Below are 21,227 nucleotides of genomic sequence, written 5' to 3'. Positions count from 1 at the left end.
TGGGGTATCTTATTGGATCTTTTCATACTATCACTCCCACTTGATCAAACCATTACTCCCACTAATAAAGTTATTCTTGAGCATAAATGATATACACATTAATGATCCTCAAGTCCAACGTAACTAATTTAACAAGGATTATAATTCCCCATCATAGTTGGACATGTTAAATATGTACATGTAACAGACGCAATTTCCAACTACTTAAACAAATTAAATTGCTTTAGTTGAAATTTGGCTAGATATGTACAATTTCAATATAAGGATCCAAAAGTATATCATGTCCAAATTTAAAAGCTCTACTGTGGTTGGGCTGAAAAACCAAGTAAGCCACCTACAATAACAATTTCAAGTTACAAAAGTTTTGGAGGTTAACAAATTAAAATACATGTGTTGCCAATGCAACCCATGCGACATAGAATTATAACTGGCCTTAAAGTAGGCCAGTTATAATTCTAAAATTGATATAATAAAATTTTATCTAGATCATCAATTTAAACAGAAGAATCCAGTGACATAAAACTTGCCCGTAGGCTAAACATTTATTCGATTAGACTCAACTGAGACTTTATGATAATCAAATAGAAGAATTTAGTGACACAAAACTTACTTGTGGGCTAAAGTTTTGTTCAATTAGACTCAACTAAATCTTTACGATAAAATTATTATCAAAGTGATAGAAGAATCTAGTGACATAAAACTTGCCTGTGGGCTAAAGTTTTATTCAATTAGATTCATCTACAACTTTATGATAAAACTATCAAACCATGTTCCTTTTCTTAATTCATGTGGGTAAATTAAGAAATATGATTCGATATTTTATCCTAACTATTTACATTAATATAATAAAATTTATGTGGGTAGATTTTATTATACTTTATGTAATTAGTCACAAAGTGATCAAAATAATTTCAGTTATGAATTTGTATTGATCACTTGATATTTGTACACAAAAGAATATTAATGTACTAAGCTATTAATCCAATTTTATTTTTCATGCATAATAAATACACATAAAGAAACTAGACTAATACCACAAGATGTACACATAAACATATTCTTTGAATATGTACATATATCACAACTTTATGATAGAAGACGCCAATTTATTTATATTATAACCATATGTTAAATAAATTGACTTTCCTATCTGTAATGATAAAACTCACCAAAACTATATTCCGATACATAATTGCCTGTGGGCTAAATTACGATCATAGTTTGGTGTTTTTACCCTAATTAATTATATAAATATAACAAAATTACATCTGAGCTAAATTTTATTATATCATATAATTAATCACAATCAATGCGTCTATGACGATATGTGATCTCACAAAATTTCAATTAAAGATACTGGGGCTACTACTTAATTAATCAAAATTATAATATCACTAGACGATTTTCTTAATATCTTAGGCATCAACTTTAAAGCCTAAAAACAATTCCGTAATATGATAAACAATTCCAAGTATACTCCCAAGAAAGTTGGTTGGATCAGAGGCTCATTAAAAATAACCAACTCCTTAGACAAAGTAATGTTTCAAGGGAACTAGTAGCACATTGGCCCTTCCCGAGAAACTTTTCACCGGTTCATGTTCTCTCACACTAAAGGCATAATTGACGAGCAATCTTCCCAAATCTTTAATAGTTCACCTATGGAAAGACTTTTAATGTCAAGTGAACATTCTAGACGGTCTAAATTAAAGGTGCTAGAACATAATGCAGTACCGTGTATAATTCCACACATAAAGCTCACCTTAACAAGGAATTATTATAATTCCTAACTTATACAATTTCTAAAGGCACAATTAAATTCACATAACTAGAAAAATATAATGTTATGATAGAAAACATTTATTTATGAAATTCAATAAGCTCATTCCAAATAAATTGTGTACACCATAATAACAATTTAAAATGAGCTATAGAACTTAAAACTATTATTCAAATAACAACATAAATCCAAAACTTTAAGGATTATAAAATTTGAATAATAATTTATAATAACCATATATTTTTCAATTATTAAGAAGTTTTAACTTGTAGACCCAATACAAAAATGATTCACAATGCATATAGTACGTACACTTTATAAGAACTAGCTTAAAATTGTAAATTCTAACCATATCAAAACCATATGATATGTTGACATTTACGAATTAAATTCTCACAAAACTAAATTGCATAATTTAAACAATAATATTGTGCCATTAATTTAATTATATGCATAAAATAAACTCAAAAATATGAATATAAAATCAAATATTGATACTTAATCAAAGTGGGCATCACAATCCAAAAACAATAATGATACAATGTTACGACATATTGATTCCTCAGTTCAAAATCGATAATCGTTATTACTGTAATAACAATTACGTGACAATCATAATTGAACAATCAATTTCCTCAATCGTAACCCCTGACATTTAATAGCAATAACTATAACATTATCATTATTAACACTATGTTTTGGACCAAGAATGAAATAGTTTCAAACTTATGATTTCAAATCATACTATCAAAATTCAAAACAAATGATGAAAGTAACGGCATAAAACATTGATCCATCGGTTTAAAAAACCAATAATCGTTATTACTATAATAATTCTAATAATTATTACATAACAGTAATAATGGAATAATCAGTTTTCTTAATTCTAACCGAACAACATTTAATCATAATAATGATAATCATCGTTATTATTAAATGTTACATAATATCATCATTATTACTATAAAAGTTTTGGACAAGCAAATTCAAATGTATTTCAAAATATGATTCTTAACATCATAATCTAAATTATTATATGGCAATACTAAAATGTAAAATAGTATCCAATTACCATAAACATATGCCTTTAACTAAAATGTAAAACAGTATCCAAAACTTTAAGGATTATTAAATTTGAATAATAATTTATAATAACCGTATACTTTTCAATTATTGAAAAGTTTTAACTTGTAGGCCCAATACAAAAATGATTCCACAATGCATATAGTAAACTTTATGAGAACTAGTTTAAAATTGTAAATTCTAACCATATCAAAACCATTTTTTTTTTTTTTTGAAAATATATCAAAACCATATGATATGTTGACATTTACGAATTAAATTCTCACAAAACTAAATTGCATAATTTAAACAATAATAGTATGCCATTAATTTAATTATATGCATAAAATAAACACAAAAATATGAATATAAAATCAAATATTCATACTTAATCAAGGTGGGCATCACAATCCAAAAACAATAATGATAACAATGTTACAACATATTGATTCCTCAGTTCAAAATCGATAATCGTTATTACTGTAATAACATTACGTGACAATCATAATTGAACAATCAATTTCCTCAATCGTAACCTCTGACATTTAATAGCAATAATTATAACATTATCATTATTAACACATATGTTTTGGACCAAGAATGAAATAGTTTCAAAATTATGATTTAAAATCATACTATCAAAATCCAAAACAAATAATGAAAGTAACGGCACAAAACATTGATCCATCGGTTTAAAAAATCAATAATCGTTATTACTATAATAATTCTAATAATTATTACATAACAGTAATAACGGATCGGAATAATCAATTTTCTTAATTGTAACCGAACAACATTTAATCATAATAATGATAAGCATTGTTATTATTAAATGTTACATAATATCATCATTATTACTATAAAAGTTTTGGACAAGCAAATTCAAATAAATTTCAAAATATGATTCTTAACATCATAATCTAAATTATTATGGCAATACTAAAATGTAAAACAGTATCCAATTGTCATAAACATATGCATTTTCCAAAATTGTGATTCAAAATCTCACTCCATAATTTAAAAATGTCAAATTATGACAAAATTGCTAGAAATCCATAACTACAATAAATTGTCATAATCGTAACATGACATATATTATAACAATTAGGAGACTTAAAATTTAAAAAAAAAAAAAAAAAACAATTACCAAAACCGCAAGCCTTTAGAAAAGTTCTTTCGGAAATTTTTTTACAACTTAATAAAATTAAAATTCAAAAAATATTAGTTGAAAAATATAATAACTAACATTTTCAACTGTAATGAGTCTAGATAAAGACATAATAAAAATAGCTTGCGGGCATAACATTGTTACCACAATAATCAGTAATAATATATGAAAAATAGTTACAGATCTCATATAGCAGTTATTATTAGATCAATCAAAAGAAATGATATTAAAAAGCATATAACATCATTTGAAATGTTAATCAAATGCTGCTACCAAAGATGACATGTCAATTCTTAAGATATAGATCATCATAACAGCAATGAATATACCAATTTTATTGTTAGCAAAATAAATAATAACATTTATGTATGAAATGGAAGATATTACAAAAGCTCAATGGATATTAATGGCGCAATTATAATCAAACCATATAATCAATATTATTCTTAATAATTTCACAATCCCTCACCTTCACAAACAACAAATCTCATCAATCAAAGTATCAAACAACTTCGACAGTCATTCATCGGCCCTAGGTATTGTTGTGACTTCAATGCTTTGCCCATCTTGCGATTTTTAAAGTTATTAAGGATTTATAGTTGAATTCAAAACTATATAGTATGTAAATTATCAACATTCAGTATATAAATTATGAATTTTGAATTCGAGTTCTCATTGTAAGGTAGACTCAAGTCTAAGAAATAATTTGCCCCTAATTAATACCACTCTCCAATTTCCAAAATTGGGTGGGTGTAACCGTGTAAGGTTGAATGCATCAGATACACAAATTGATAATTGTATATAGAATCTATTTATTTATTTACTTTATGTGGAATGCTGTGTAGACCGTTTTATATTTGTCATATGTAATTATATTTGAATACTATATATTAAGAGCAGTGATATGTATGGGTGGGAACTAACGCCATTAAAATTGGTGGAGACTGAGAGAGTGTGTTCACACTGAGAGAAAAAACATGTCGCAGCAGGCAGACTACGAATCCTACCCTCCGCTGTTTCGTCCGTCGTCTGTCAACCCAAACCATGGCGGCGTTGAGAAAGGCTCGCCGGAAATGGAGGCGGCGGCGGAAGGAGACGGCGTTCCCGTCATAGATTTTGAGTGCATGAAGGACGGGGAAAAGGTAACAGAGGCATGCAGAGAATGGGGTTTTTTCAGGTTGGCGAACCACGGAATCCCAGAAAGTTTGATGAGTGAAATGTTGGAACGTGCGAGGGAGTTGTTTTCCATGGCCTACGAAGCCAAGCAGGCAGCGTTCAACAGCGGCGCGGCATCCTACATCTGGGGCACGGCGGCGGTGACGCCGTCAGGGGCGGCGCTGGCCGCCAGCAACTTCCATTGGATGGAAGGGCTGAACATTCTGCTAAGCAAATTGCCGCAGCTTCATTACGAAGATCCGATGCTCGAATCTTTCAGGTCAGCTTTTCGATCACTTTATCCAATCATTGGATATGTTTTTTTTTTTTTTTTTTTTTTTTTTTTTTTGTATACATCATTTGTCATGCTATGATACTCAATTTAGTTATTGACTATAATAGTTTTGTTTGATTTCTTTTTAAATGTCATTTTTTTTTTTGTTTGTGTTTAATTGGTTTATGGATTTCCATGATTTTACCTAATTAAATCATTTGTAAATGTAGTTTGATAATTTTTTTTATATTAATACACAATTTAGTATTCGACTATGATTTTATCTAAATTAGTCATCGACTATAGTGGTTGATATCCAATTTAATCATCGACTAATATATGATTTTTCTCGATTTAGTCATTGATTCTATTCGTTGAGGACTCAATTAAGTAAAGCTATCAAAGTCGATGACCCAATTAACCATAAAGACTAAATCAGAGAAAGTCATTATAGTCAAGACCTAAATTGTGTATTAACTCGTTATGTTCTATATGGTTTGATTCTTACAAATAAAAGGTATAGAATTTATATGGTTGTGAACACTCGTACACAAACACTTTAGAGAATCTGTAGACTATTAAAACATATATCAAGATATTTATATCATTTAGTAAGACTATAGATCTGAAATTATGAGATCTTCGGAAATAAAACCACTCAGGTGTGGCCTAAATCACTAAATGGCCCATGTAAAGTCTTTATTGTTGTTGTTATTGTTGTTGTTGTTGTTGTCCTCACCCCATCTTTGTATTGGTATTTTGTATTTGAGAATCTTACATGCACCCTCATTTTCTGTTCCATTTTTACTCCATACTTAGGTAATTTGGTCATATTAATTAATGTAGAAAAAAGCGTGGGTCACTGTTTTTATTCAAAGTTGTTACTTCTACTAATAAAATCATAACATGTAACGAAAGTTTTACTGTGTAATTAAGAGTATATGTATCATATTTGTTTGTATTTTTGGGTGTAGATCCTTGGTAGAAGAATATGAAAAGCATCAAGTTAGGGTGGGGAAGGCAATATACGAAGCATTGTGGAGGAAAGTTGAGTTGGGAACATTAAAGTTGTCAAAATACGATGAATCTTCAACAAGGTATTTCTCAGAAGATACTGGAGTATTACGTGTACACCGATACCCTCGGTGTTTGGAGGCTAATCGGGCATGGGGTGTAGACGAACACACTGATAGTTCACTCCTCACAATCTTGCACCAAGATCTTGTTGGAGGGCTTCAAGTCTACAAGGATAATCAATGGATCCAAGTCAAGCCGATCCCCAACACCCTCATTGTCAACATTGGAGATATGTTCCAGGTTTCATCTTTGTCTTTTTGTTTTTACTTTAAATAAAATGAAACTTTTTTTTTGCCTAAAACTCTAAAAATGAGGGGAGAATAATAATGTGTGATCGATGTTCTCTTTTTACCTTAAAATTGTCGACAAGTAAAAGTGCATTTTGTTTGAACTTATTGTAGATTAATTACATGGTTGATGATTTGCAGGCGATTAGTGATGACAAGTATATTAGTGTAAAGCACAAGGTGAAAGTGAACGAAGAAAATGAGAGAATATCTGTGGGATATTTTGTTTTCCCAGAAGATGATGTCGTGATTGAGAGCTCCAAGTACAAGCCCTTCACTTATGCCCAATTTCGGGCTCAAGTGCAACATGACATTAAGAGTGTTGGCTTTAAGATTGGTCTGCACAATTTCAAGCGTTAGTTTTCAACTCTTTTAATACCAATACTCATATCCATCTCTGAATAGAGTGAATTTTCCTCAAATGTCATATGAAATATTTTGCAATTCCTGTTTTATGTTATTCTCAAAAACTTATATTTGAGACTTCAATTCAGTTTGGTTTGGTCTTTTTTACTTTTCTTTCCTTTTTTGGTTGAAAATGTTTTGTTTTAAGTTAAAAATGTTTGCAAAAGAAAGAAGAGTTTAAGAATACTGTTACCCACCTCCTAATATTTCTTTCTTAGTATGGTAGTATGACTCGTATCTGACTGAATTTTATTATATTTAATTAATAAATTCTTTTTTTTTTTTAACTACTTGTGATCGATGCGATCAATTAATTAATGGATACTCAATGAATAATGTAAAGAATTATATTGTTAGGTTTAGACAATTAGAGATAAATTAAACTTAAAACGTGGTGGAAATATTTTTTTGTTCCTTCCAATCATTATATTCCTGATATGGTTTCTATTCATTAGGCGTCCATGGGTTGATCAGCACAAATTAAAAAAAGTCAGATGGATGATGACATGCATGTAAGGAAGGGAAGTTTATAAGGAACATATATGAGGGATATGTGGACCGTAGAGATTAGAGAATGGTAAAATTAGAAAGTATATGAATGAAGACAAAATGTACAAGTTATTAATTCCACCAATTATATTAACACACCATTAATTCTAATAATGTTATATCCTAATAGGCTAATATACACAAGCCTATCTAAAGGAGACCATTATATCTTCTAGAAACCAAGGAACTGTTTTTCTAATTTTTAAAATTTTAATTTTATTTTTACATGTGGTTTCTTTTCTTTTAAAATTGAGGACTATAGTTGATTTTCAATGGTAGTGATGGAAAATACTCCCTCTTATATGTGACTCCTAGTTGAACTAATTATTTGAACAATTTGCAAATAAATTAAGTAAATTAATTATGTGGAGTTCATAGTTGAAGCAACTATGTATGTGTTTGTGTGTGTGTGTGTGTATATATATATATATCCTCAATTATTTGACTTCATTAAGGGTTTATGGTTGGATTCAGAGCTCTATAATATACTCCGTATTTGCTTAATTGATTTAATGTATTCTACTATTTTGGATTTTATTTGGGCAATGAAGGAATTGAAAGTTTCGTTCCTATACAATTTAAAATAGGGGTGCAAATGAGTCAAGTCACTCGTAAATTGCACAGCCAAAATTCGATTTAAGTTCGGTCAACTTTAATTTTGATCCGAGTTTGAGCTAAACTTAAACTCAAATATTTTTGAAAAGTTAATTACTTTATTTTCAAATAACACAACACGTAGCTTGCAAATTTACTTGATTCTTTGATAAAAATTCAAAAATATAAAATAAAATAAAAATGAAGATTTACCTACAGGTCAAATTGTCAATAAAATTCCTCAAAATTTGCAAAAATGCAACTAGAAAATTAGGGCAAGATTCGCAAGTAATTAGAGCAAAATTACAAACAAATCCCAGAAATTCTTGATATGGCTCACGATTAGGACCGACTAGACGTCAGGATGATGAAGAAGAAAAAGGTTGAGATGACAAAGGTCAATGAATATCAATGGCGCAATTATGATCAAACAATATAATCACTATTCTACTCAACAATTTCACAATCCCTCACTCTCACAAATGAAAAATCTCATCAATCAAGCAACTTCGACAGTCATTCATTGGCACTAGGTAGTTACGTTGCAGCTTCGATGCTTTGCCCATCCTGTAATTTCTAAAGTTATTAAGGGTTTATGGTTGGATTCATAACTTTATAATATATTTATTTACTTGATTTAATGCATTTTACTATTTTGGATTTTATTTTGGCAATGAAGGAAAGTTTTGTTCCTATACAATTTAGAGTTAAAAATAAGGATGCAAATGAGTCAAGTTGCTCGCACGGTCAAAGCTCGACTCAACTTCGATAAACTTTTCTTCATTCGCCGGACTGGGGGTATTCTTGTAGCTTTAGCTCCTTTTTTTTTTTTTTTTTTTTTTTTAAGGTTCATTTTTTTTCGCCCGCCTTTCCGTCTTACACTACCCCACTTTCTTTCTTTCCTTTTTTTAGTTTTGAAACCAAAAAGCTCTCCTTTGTTTCCTTCTCTTCGAAGTCGACGTGATCATTCACGGCAGACTGAGGGGGCCACCGGCAAAGTAAACGGACATGACCAACGTCACAACCACTGAGCCGAGGTCGATGTCTTTGTATTGTCTTTTTCTTTCTCCTTTTTTTCCGTGTTTTAGTTTATGTTTTTTTTTTTTTTTTGATGTCTTTGTTGGGTGTTTGTTGGTGTGCAACTTCGTATGTGGTTGCATATGTGTTCTTGATGTCCGCCTTGTCGAATTGCTCATTGTTATTTTCTAATTTTGTTAGGGTTTTCCGTTTGGGGGTTTTGGGTGTTTGTCTCCATTATGTCTATTTCGAATTGGGCTTATTTTGAAGAAAATTATGCGATTTTGTTAAGTTTTTGTTAGTTTGGATTTTTGGTGTGTGCTTGGTTTTTCGTTGATTTAAAAAAAAAAAAAAAAAAAAAAAAAAAAAACCTTTTTCGGTGCGTGAAATTTTTTTGTGGTTTTTACAGTTTATAGTTTATATTTTTGACTTATGAATCATCAAGCCACTCATATAACATATAATTTATAGAAGTAACCATTTAACAATTCAAAATTAAAATTCAAGTTTCAAATCCCTATAATCTAAATTTATAACATCTAAAGTCCCTAAATTAAATTCCCTATTCCTAACAGAATTGTGTCTCAGTCACTCCTTCAAGCTGCCAAACTTAACTAAAGCGACGGTCGACGACGACGCCCTGCAACGACAATTGACGACGAAGCTAACAGCCAACGCTGCCGCCTCCCTCAGTCCCCTCGCGAGGCCACGAATCTACGACAAAGGCGACATCTGACGACGATGCTAGAAGCCAATTACACTACCCCCCTCCCTTGCGAATCTAGGTAGTGTCTACTTCATTTAGTTGATTAATTGATAGGAAAAAGTATCAAATTGGCCCCCTAAGTCGAGTGGATAGTGCAATTGGGTCCCTTAAGTGAAAAAAGCTCCATTCAGGTCCCCTAAACCTGTAAAATTGTTCAATTAAGTCCAAGTTGACTTGTTTATCAGGTTAAATGCATACGGTGTTGACAAGTGTCTTTATTATTATTTTTTTAAAATATTATTTATTATAAATTAATTAAAATAATAATAATAATAATTAAAAATATTTATATATATATTAAAAAAAAAAAAAAAAACAGTCGTGGCCGTCCGGCCACAGCCGTCTAAGGAAGACGGCCGTTCCAGCCCCCTTCGTCAGGGCAGCGGCGAAGGCCGTAGTCCACGTCCAGATCTAGAAGACGGTCATGGCCGTCTTCCTTAAACAGTCGTGGCCGGACGACCACGGTTGTCCTTGAAGAAGGAAGACAGCCTTCGGCTGTCCGGCGTCGACAACTGGTGGCTGTTTTTTTTTTTTTTTAAAAAAAAATTAAATTTTTTATTTTTTAATTATTATTATTATTATTTTAATTAATTTATAATAAATAATATTTTTAATAAAAAATAAAATAAGGACACGTGTCAACACCGTATGCATTTAATCTGATAAACAAGTCAACTTGGACTTAATTGAACAATTTTACAGGTTTAGGGAACCTGAATGAAGCTTTTTTCACTTAGGGGACCCAATTGCACTATCCATTCGACTTAGGGGGTCAATTTGACACTTTTTCCTAATTGATATGATTCTATCTGCAATTAACATCTATGAAAGAAAACGTAGTGAGTGATTAATGACCCAAGCTCGAGCTTCAATTTTAAAGCTTTATTGAACTCGAGTTCGGCTGGACTCATTTACAAGCTTAGTTAAAACTTAAAAGTGACAGAATTTCATTTGGCGAATTATCAAATACGTGCATCCTATATGCATCAACTCATGTAGACATGTGATCAGTACAAAAAATTCACTTCTCTATACACGTCTCATATTTTATATGCTTGATATGCCTGAAATGAGCTAGAAGGCCTAATTGGAAAGCTCGATAAGTGGTGAATTGATGGTAAATTGGGATCATAATTCAGATTTTACCTACTTTAATATATATAGTAATAGTAATAATCAAATGATGAGTTCGCATATTCTCATAAGTCTCGTGAGACTCTTCATAAATGCACACAAGCTACTATACCAATCATCCAATGCATACATATAGGGACAAAGTTAGAATTTCCTTTGAGTGGGGGCAAAGAAGTAAAGGTAAAATAAATTAAAGAGTTAATACCCAAAATAGTCCCTTGACTATGTCGTAATTACCAATTAGGTCCTCGACTATCATTCTTACCCAATTAAGTCCTCAACTATACAATTTTTACTCAATTTAGTCCTTTGTCAATTTGGCTGTTTGTTGACTGTCAAAAGTGGAAATAAAGTTGTAATTTTACAAGTTTTCTCCTTCCTCCTCATTTAGCAGCGCCAAACCATGTAGCAATAAGCTCCGGTTGGGTTCTAAACCTGTCAGTATCGAAGTAGTGGTTATGCATCGGATAGCCCATGAATTTGATTTCCAACGATTTTTTGACGATCGAAATCTGATCGGAGTGTATTGCTGCATGGTTTGGCGCTGCTAAATGGAGAGGAATGAGAAATCTTGTAAAATTATAATTTTATCCCGACTTTTGACTGTCAACAAACAATCAAATTAATACAGAGGACTAAATTGGGTAAGAATTGTATAATTGAGGACTAAATTGGGTAAGAATTGTATAGTTGAGGACTTAATTGAGTAAAAATTACATAGTTGAGGACTTAATTGGGTAAGAATGTTAGTTGAGGACCAAATTGGTAATTATGACATAGTCGAGGGACCATTTTGGGTATTAACTCTAAATTAAAAAATGTTCAAATACAAGATTCAAATATAAAATACCAAATACAAATAAGATTATTCAAATACGAAATATATTATAAATTACAACACGTAGCTTGCAAATTTACTCATTTCAATGAAAAAGCTATATATTTTTTATACAATCAATTAACAAGCTATACTACAAAAATAAAAGACAAAACTATTAATAAATCACTTTGAAAAGTTAATTACATGATTTTCATAGAACACAATACGTAGCTTGTAAATTTACTTGATTCTTTAATAAAAACCTAAAAATAAAATAAAATAAAATAAAAATGAAGATTTACCTGCAGGTCACACTGTCAATAAAATTCCTCAAAATTTGAAAAAACCTATCAAGAAAATTATGGCAAAATTACATATAGATCTAGGGATGACAATATGCCCCGTCCCGTCAAAGATGGGGGACGAGGAATTTGTGAAATTCCCCAATAGAGACGGGGATACCCCTAACCTCCCCGCCCCGTTCCCGAATAATATATATAATAAACATAATATGTGTCAATACAAGTTATGTCCTTGATTTTTGTCACTTTTTTATATGCTAATAAATATATACATTTTGCTTTAATTGTTGTACATTTCATTTGTATTGGACAAAATCACCCTTACACCGTTATAACACCGCTAGTATTTAATATATCCACCAATCTTACCATACACATACATGTATCATATCTTTTTCCTATTTTTAATTATCATTTTATTAAAATTATCATATAACAATTAATTTAATTATAAATTATATATGCATAATATATATATATATATATATATATATATATATATATATATATATATATATATATATATTGACAATATATTTCTAAACATAGAGTTCTGTAATTGTGCATATAGAGTTCAATAATTATAAATATGAAGTTCAAAAATTATGAACATAGAGATTTATAATTATAAATATAGATATCAGTAATTATGAACATAGAACGGTATCCACCTTACGGTTCCACGGGATAACAATTGCAAGAGGACCACGAACCAATACTTTTGTTGTTTTTTTTTTTTTTTTGAAACCCGTACCTTTTGTTGTTTTGTTATTTGGAAGATAATTAACTTGCATGATTCTAGCCAGCCCATCATAATTCTCAAAATAAATATGAATGAATGTGCTTCTACTCAGGTAGGACCAAAAATACGATAATTATGGTAATAGGTTCAAAACAATTGAATTGAATTGAACATCAAACTAAAAAAAAAAAAAAGTAAAAGGAAGAGTGAAATGTGAATTGACAATTTGACATACATGTGAATCCACTATTTGACTACTTTATTTGTTTAATGATGGTACGTGTAGCCAAATACCATCCCACTTGACATCAACCAAAATGTTATCATGAAACAAATTACAAAATTAAAAAAATATTCATACTAAAAATAAAAGGCTTATGTGTGATATATATATATATATATATATATATATATCTAAAAACACAATATGTGCCAATACACGTTATGTCCTTGATTTTTGTCCCTTTTTTTTATATGCTAATAAATATATACATTTTGCTTTAATTGTTGTACATTTCATTTGTATTGGACAAAATCGCCTTTATACTGTTATAACAACGTTAGTATTTAATATATCCATCAATCTTACCATACACCTACATGTATCATATCTTTTTCCTATTTTTAATTATCATTTTATTAAAATTATCATATAACAATTAATTTAATTATAAATTATATTTTAATTAAATATTTATATGAATGTTAAATTATATTTTTGTATCATATATATATATATATATATATATATATATATATATATATATATTTATATAATAATAATTTACAAATAATACTAAGCTAACACCCATAATATACATACATATTATATAAATATATACATATTATATAAATATATATATATATATATATATATATATATATATATATATATTGTTTTGATCACTATATTATTCAAATATATGATAATTCAAAAGTATCATCACTTTAACGAATACGTAATTTTAACTAATTTTTTAAATTTTGTTACTTAACAATATTTTAATATTGGGTATAAATTTTCGCGCATCACGCGTACAAAATACTAATATATATATATATATATATATATATATATATATATATATATATATATATATATATAAGGAATTATATTATTAGTTTTAGTCATTTTACAGTAGCCCACTACCCACTATTCTGTTGCCTCATTTATCATATTTTTAGCAGCCAAGCTTATTAAAGAAATTTTGTATTCAAATTTATTGCCATGATTCTGTGCTCTTACTAATTAGAGAAAATTTTTACTTTAAAAAAATTAACAAAATAAAATAGAAAATATGCTTTGTTTACATATTTTTTCAATATACAAGGCAGAAAATTGTAAAATAATTTTACAAATGAAACAATTAGAGATTTTTTTTAAAAAAATAAATATTAAATTAATGAATGAAAAATAGGAAATATTTTTATTTATCAACTAGCAAAGAATACAATTAGAAATCGGGGATGGGAATTCCGATCCCGTCTACGCCAAATTCTCCAAGGGAACAGGGACATGGAATTTTTTCTATTCTCCGCCTAGGACGGGGAGTATACTCCTCGCCCCCCGCCTGTTGTCATCCCTATATATATCTAACAAATTCTTGATATGGTTCACGATCTGGATCGACTGGACGTCGTGCTTATCAGCGTGGTGATGAAGACGAAGAAGATTGAGGTGACAAAGGTCAATGGATATTAATGGTGCAATTATAATCAAACAATATAATCAATGTTATACTCAACAATTTCACAATCTCTCGTCCTCACAATCGGCAAATCTCATAAATCAAACAAATTCAACAGTCATTCATCGGCCCTATGTATTGTTGTGTCTTCGATGCTTTGCCTATCTTGGGATTTCTAAAGTTATTAAGGGTTAATGGTTGGATTCAAAACTCTATAGTATGTAAATTGTGAACATTCAATATATAAATTGTATATTTTTGGATTCGAATTTACATTGCAAAATAAATCCGAGTCTACGAAATAATTTGCCCCTAATTAATACGACGGCAAATTATGTTGTGCATCCGTATGCACCATGCATGGTGCATACGGATGCAAAAACGACATCGTTTTATTAAAAACACGCGTCTTATTTAAAAAAAAAAATCAGTTTCGAATCCCAACAACAACATTATATTGTGCATAATTTGAACTAAAATTTCATAATCGATGAACTAAAATTCCAGAATCTATGAACTAAAATTCCAGAATGAATGAACTAAAAATCCATAATGAATGAACTAAAAATCCATAATGAATGAACTAATTATCCAGCATGAATGAAAAAAAAATCAGTTTCGATTCACGTCTAAATATCCATAATCAATGAACTAAAATTCCAGAATCTATGAACAAAATAATGCTGTTGAGGGGAATCGAAACTGAAGTTTTTTTTTTTAAATAGGATGCGCATTTTTAATAAAACAACATCATTTTTGCATCTGTATGCACCATACATGTGCATACGGATACACAGCATAACGATCCTTAATACCACCCTCTAATTTTCGAAATTGGGTCGCTATAAGTAATTTCGGAAATTGGGTCGCTATAAGTCTGTAACCATGTCAGATTGCATGCATCAGGCCATAAGTTACACAAACTGTATATAAAATTTATTTATTTATTTACTTTATGTTGAATGCAGTGTGGGCCTTTTTTATATTTGTCATATGTAATTATTTCACGGTAAGAGCAGTAATATGGATGGTAGCGCCATTAAAATTGATGGAGACTGAGAGAGTGTGTTCACACCTGGTCGTGTTTGTGTTTTTGATTACCTCGTAGATCGAACACCAAACAAAACAGATCGAGAGAAAAAACATGTCGCAGCAGCCAGACTACGAATCCTACCCTCCGCTGTTTCGTCCGTCGTCGTCTGTCAACCCAAACCACGGCGGCGTTGAGAAAGGCTCGCCGGAAATGGAGGCGGCGGCGGAAGGAGACGGCGGTGTTCCCGTCATAGATTTTGAGTGCATGAAGAAGGACGGGGAAAAGGTAACAGAGGCTTGCAGAGAATGGGGTTTTTTCAGGTTGGTGAACCACGGATTAATCCCAGAAAGTTTGATGAGTCAAATGTTGGAACGTGCGGGGGAGTTGTTTTCCATAGCATTCGAAGCTAAGCAGGCAGCGTTCAACAGCGGCGGCGCTTCTGGGGTACGGCGGCGGTGACGCCGTCAGGGGCGGCGCTGGCCGCCAGCAACTTCCATTGGATGGAAGGGCTGAACATTCTGCTAAGCAAAGTGCCGCAGCTTCATTACGAAGATCGGATGCTCGAATCTTTCAGGTCAGCTTTTTGATCACTTTATCACATCATTGGTTATGTTGTGATGTTAATAATTTTGTATGATTTCGTTTTAAATGTTAATTTTTTTGTGTTTAAATGGTTTATAGATTTGGATGATTTTACCTAATTAAATCATTTATAAATGTAGTTTGGTAATTTTTTTTTTATATATATTAATACACAATTTAGCATTCGAGTATAGTGATTTTATCCAAATTAGTCATCGACTATAGTAGTTAATATTCAATTTAATCATCGACTAATATATGATTTTTCTCAATTTAGTCTTTTATTTTAATCGTTGAGGACTCAATTAAGTAAAGCTATCAGAGTCGATGACCCAATTACCCACAAAGACTAAATCAGAGAAAGTCATTATAGTCAAGGCCTAAATTAGATATTAACTCGTTATGTTGTATATGGTTCGATTCTTACAAATAAAAGGTATATAATTGATATGGTTGTGAACACTCATACACAAACACTTTAGAGAATATGGTTGTGAACACTCATACACAAACACTTTAGAGAATTGATATATGCTGGTATTATTATTATTATTATTATTATTATTATTATTATTATTATTATTATGTCCTCACGCCATCTTTGTATTGGTATTTTGTATCTGAGAATCTTACATGCACCCTTATTTTCTATTCCATTTTTACTACATACTTAGGTGGTTTGGTCTTATTAATGTAGAAAAAAGTGTGGGTCACTGTTTTTATTCAAAGTTGTTACTTCTACCAATAAAATCATGACATGTAACGAAAGTTTTAGTGTGTTAATTAAGAGTATATATATGTATCATGTATCATATTTGTTTGTATTTTTGGGTGTAGATCCTTGGTAGAAGAATACGGAAAGCATCAAGCTAGGGTGGGGAAGGCAATATACGAAGCATTGTGGAGGAAAGTAGAATTGGGAACATTAAAGTTGTCAAAATACGATGAACTATCAATAAGGTATTTCTCAGAAGATACTGGAGTATTACGTGTACACCGATACCCTCGGTGTTTGGAGGCTAATCGGGCATGGGGTGTAGACGTACACACTGATAGTTCACTCCTCACAATCTTGCACCAAGATCTTGTTGGAGGGCTTCAAGACTACAAGGATAATCAATGGATCCAAGTCAAGCCTATCCCCAACACCCTCATTGTCAACATTGGAGATATGTTCCAGGTTTCATCTTTGTCTTTTTGTTTTTACTTTAAATAAAATGAATTTTTTTTTTTGCCAAAACTCTAAAAATGAGGGGAGAATAATAACGTGTGATCGATGTTCTCTTTTTACCTTAAAATTGTCAACAAGTAAAAGTGCATTTTGTTTGAACTTATGGTAGATTGATTACATGGTTGATGATTTGCAGGCGATTAGTGATGACAAGTATGTTAGTGTAAACCACAAGGTGAAAGTGAACGAAGAAAAGGAGAGAATATCTGTGGGATATTTTGTTTTCCCAGAAGATGATGTCGTGATTGAGAGCTCCAAGTACAAGCCCTTCACTTATGTCCAATTAAGTCTCAAATATAAGTTTTTGAGAATAATAGAAAACAGGAATTGCAAAATATTTCATATGACATTTGAGAAAAATTCACTCTATTCAGAGATGGATATGAGTATTGGTATTAAAAGAGTTGACAACTAACGCTTGAAATTGTGCAGACCAATCTTAAAGCCAACACTCTTAATGTCATGTTGCACTTGAGCCCGAAATTGGGCATAAGTGAAGGGCTTGTACTTGGAGCTCTCTATCACGACATCATCTTCTGGGAAAACAAAATATCCCACAGATATTCTCTCCTTTTCTTCGTTCACTTTCACCTTGTGGTTTACACTAACATACTTGTCATCACTAATCGCCTGCAAATCATCAACCATGTAATCAATATACAATAAGTTCAAACAAAATATACTTTTACTTGTTGACAATTTTAAGGTAAAAAGAGAACATCGATCACACGTTATTATTCTCCCCTCATTTTTAGAGTTTTAGGCAAAAAAAAGTTTCATTTTATTTAAAGTAAAAACAAAAAGACAAAGATGAAACCTGGAACATATCTCCAATGTTGACAATGAGGGTGTTGGGGATAGGCTTGACTTGGATCCATTGATTATCCTTGTAGACTTGAAGCCCTCCAACAAGATCTTGGTGCAAGATTGTGAGGAGTGAACTATCAGTGTGTACGTCTACACCCCATGCCCGATTAGCCTCCAAACACCGAGGGTATCGGTGTACACGTAATACTCCAGTATCTTCTGAGAAATACCTTGTTGATGGTTCATCGTATTTTGACAACTTTAATGTTCCCAATTCTACTTTCCTCCACAATGCTTTGTATATTGCCTTCCCCACCCTAGCTTGATGCTTTCCATATTCTTCTACCAAGGATCTACACCCAAAAATACAAACAAATATGATACATATACTCTTAATTAACACTGTAAAACTTATGTCATGATTTTATTGGTTGAAGTAATAGCTTTAAATAAAAACAATGACCTACACTTTTTTCTACATTAATATATGAGACCAAACCACCTAAATATGGAGTAAAAATGGAATAGAAAATGAGGAGGCATGTAAGATTCTCAAATACAAAATACCAATACAAAGATGGGGTGAGGACATAATAATAATAATAATAATAATAATAATAATAATAATAATAATAATAATAAGGGAAAATGGCACTTTTTCCCCCTGAGTTACATACTTATAGCACTTTTTCCCCCTCAATTATTTAGGTAAGCACATTAGTCCCCTCAATTATTCTAAAAGTGGTGGTTTTTCCCCCTGATATATTAAATTGACATTTCTATCCTTAAAGTAAATATTTTATTTATTTTACTTCTCCAACAAATTATTGCGTATACGTAGGGATGACCACGGTTTGGTTCGAACAGAACCGGACACTAAAGCAATCGAATTAAAAATTTTCGGTTATGATTCAGATCTATAACCTAACATTTGGATTTCAATTTATTAAAATTATGAATCAAACAAATTGGATCCTGAACGGCTGAACCGTGAACCAGGGGTTCCAGATCCGGTTCGCGATTTTGAACCGTCTTTATTTTAAAATTTTGTTTTTTTTTTTTTAATTTTAAAATAGTCTAAATTCAACAATAAATGTATTTTATTTTTTCAGTTCGGAACATGAACCGTTCGTTCCGGTTTGCGATTTTAATAAACTTTAAATATCGGGTTTCGATTCTAAATTGTAATTGGAATATTTCGGTTTGGTTGCTATAGTGTTTATTTGGTTTGAATCAAATTATGGTCATAATTTGTTGGAGAAGAAAAATAAATAAAATATTTATTTTAAATATTTATTTTAAGGGTAAATATGTCCATTTAACATTTCAGGGGGAAAAATAGCCACTTCAATAATTGAGGGGGGAAAGTGCTATAGGTATATAACTCAGGGGGAAAAAAGTGCTATTTTCCCTAATAATAATAATAATAATAATAATAATAATAATAATAATAATAATAATAATAATAATAATAATAATAATAATAATAATAATAATAATAATAATAATAAAATACTTTACATGGGCCATTTAGTGATTTAGGCCACACCTTAGTGGTCTTAATTATGAAGATCTCATAATTTCAGTCCTATATAGTCTTACTAAATGATATAAATATTTTGATATATGTTTTAATAGTCCACAGATTCTCTAAAGTGTTTGTGTATGAGTGTTCACAACCATATCAATTCTATACCTTTTATTTGTAAGAATCGAATCATATACAATATAACGGGTAGTTAATATCCAACTGAGGCCTTGACTATAATGACTTTTCTCTGATTTAGTCTTTGTGGTTAATTGGGTCATCGACTTTTATAGTTTTACTTAATTGAGTCCTCAATGATTAGAATCAAGGACTAAATTCAAAAAAAAAAACATAATTAGTCAATGATTAAATTGGTTATTAACAATAATAGTCTATGACTAATTTAAATAAAATCAATCACTCGAATACTAAGATGTATATTAATATTAAAAAAAAAAAAAGATATCGAACTACATTTACAAATGATTTAATTAGGTAAAAATCATCAAAATCCATAAACCAATTAAATACAAAAAAAAAAAATGACATTTAAAACGAAATCAAACAAAATTATTATTATAGTCAATAATTAAATTGAGTATCACAACATAACCAATGATTGCATAAAGTAGTGATCGAAAAGCTGACCTGAAAGATTCGAGCATCGGATCTTCGTAATGAAGCTGCGGCACTTTGCTTAGCGGAATGTTCAGCCCTTCCATCCAATGGAAGTTGCTGGCGGCCAGCGCCGCCCCTGACGGCGTCACCGCCGCCGTACCCCAGAAGTAGGATGCGGCGCCGCTGTTGAACGCTGCCTGCTTGGCTTCGTAGGCCATGGAAAACAACTCCCTCGCACGTTCCAACATTTGACTCATCAAACTTTCTGGGATTCCGTGGTTCACCAACCTGAAAAAACCCCAATCTCTGCAAGCCTCTGTTACCTTTTCCCCGTCCTTCTTTATGCACTCAAAATCTATGACGGGAACACCGCCGTCTCCTTCCGCCGCCGCCTCCATTTCCGGCGAGCCTTTCTCAACGCCGCCGTGGTTTGGGTTGACAGACGACGATGGACGAAACAGCGGAGGGTAGGATTCGTAGTCTGGCTGCTGCGACATGTTTTTTCTCTCGATCTGTTTTGTTTGGTGTTCGATCTACGAGGTAATAAAAAACACAAACACGACTAGGTGTGAACACACTCTCTCAGTCTCCATCAATTTTAATGGCGTTAT

At 31.2% G+C, this 21,227-nt stretch overlaps 2 protein-coding genes across 4 annotated transcripts in view; one reads left to right on the top strand and one right to left on the bottom strand.

The window, feature by feature from the left end:
- Positions 1-18,090, top strand: part of LOC109157884 (gibberellin 2-beta-dioxygenase 8) — a 24,933-nt gene extending 6,843 nt beyond the window's left edge. For 2 of the 3 annotated variants that reach the window (XM_019305746.1, XM_019305742.1), the window contains 3 exons: positions 5,030-5,442; positions 17,270-17,612; positions 17,800-18,090. In XM_019305746.1, the coding sequence (XP_019161291.1) occupies positions 5,030-5,442; positions 17,270-17,612; positions 17,800-18,078 (1,035 nt within the window). In that variant the 3' untranslated portion in view covers positions 18,079-18,090. Of the gene's footprint in view, positions 1-5,029; positions 5,443-7,137; positions 7,255-17,269; positions 17,613-17,799 lie in introns of those variants that run through there. The other variant, XM_019305747.1, reaches the window with a different exon arrangement.
- Positions 17,978-21,227, bottom strand: LOC109157915 (gibberellin 2-beta-dioxygenase 8-like). The gene is made up of 3 exons (XM_019305748.1): positions 20,647-21,227; positions 18,481-18,823; positions 17,978-18,293 (listed from the first exon to the last, which is right to left on the bottom strand). Exons 1-3 carry the CDS (start codon positions 21,111-21,113, stop codon positions 18,075-18,077), a joined length of 1,029 nt encoding a protein of 342 aa, XP_019161293.1. The 5' UTR covers positions 21,114-21,227; the 3' UTR covers positions 17,978-18,074.

This window comes from Ipomoea nil, unplaced genomic scaffold, assembly GCF_001879475.1.
Source record: "Ipomoea nil cultivar Tokyo-kokei standard unplaced genomic scaffold, Asagao_1.1 scaffold0302, whole genome shotgun sequence".
Classification (NCBI taxonomy): domain Eukaryota; kingdom Viridiplantae; phylum Streptophyta; class Magnoliopsida; order Solanales; family Convolvulaceae; genus Ipomoea; species Ipomoea nil.
This window is presented reverse-complemented; position numbering and strand designations above follow the sequence as displayed.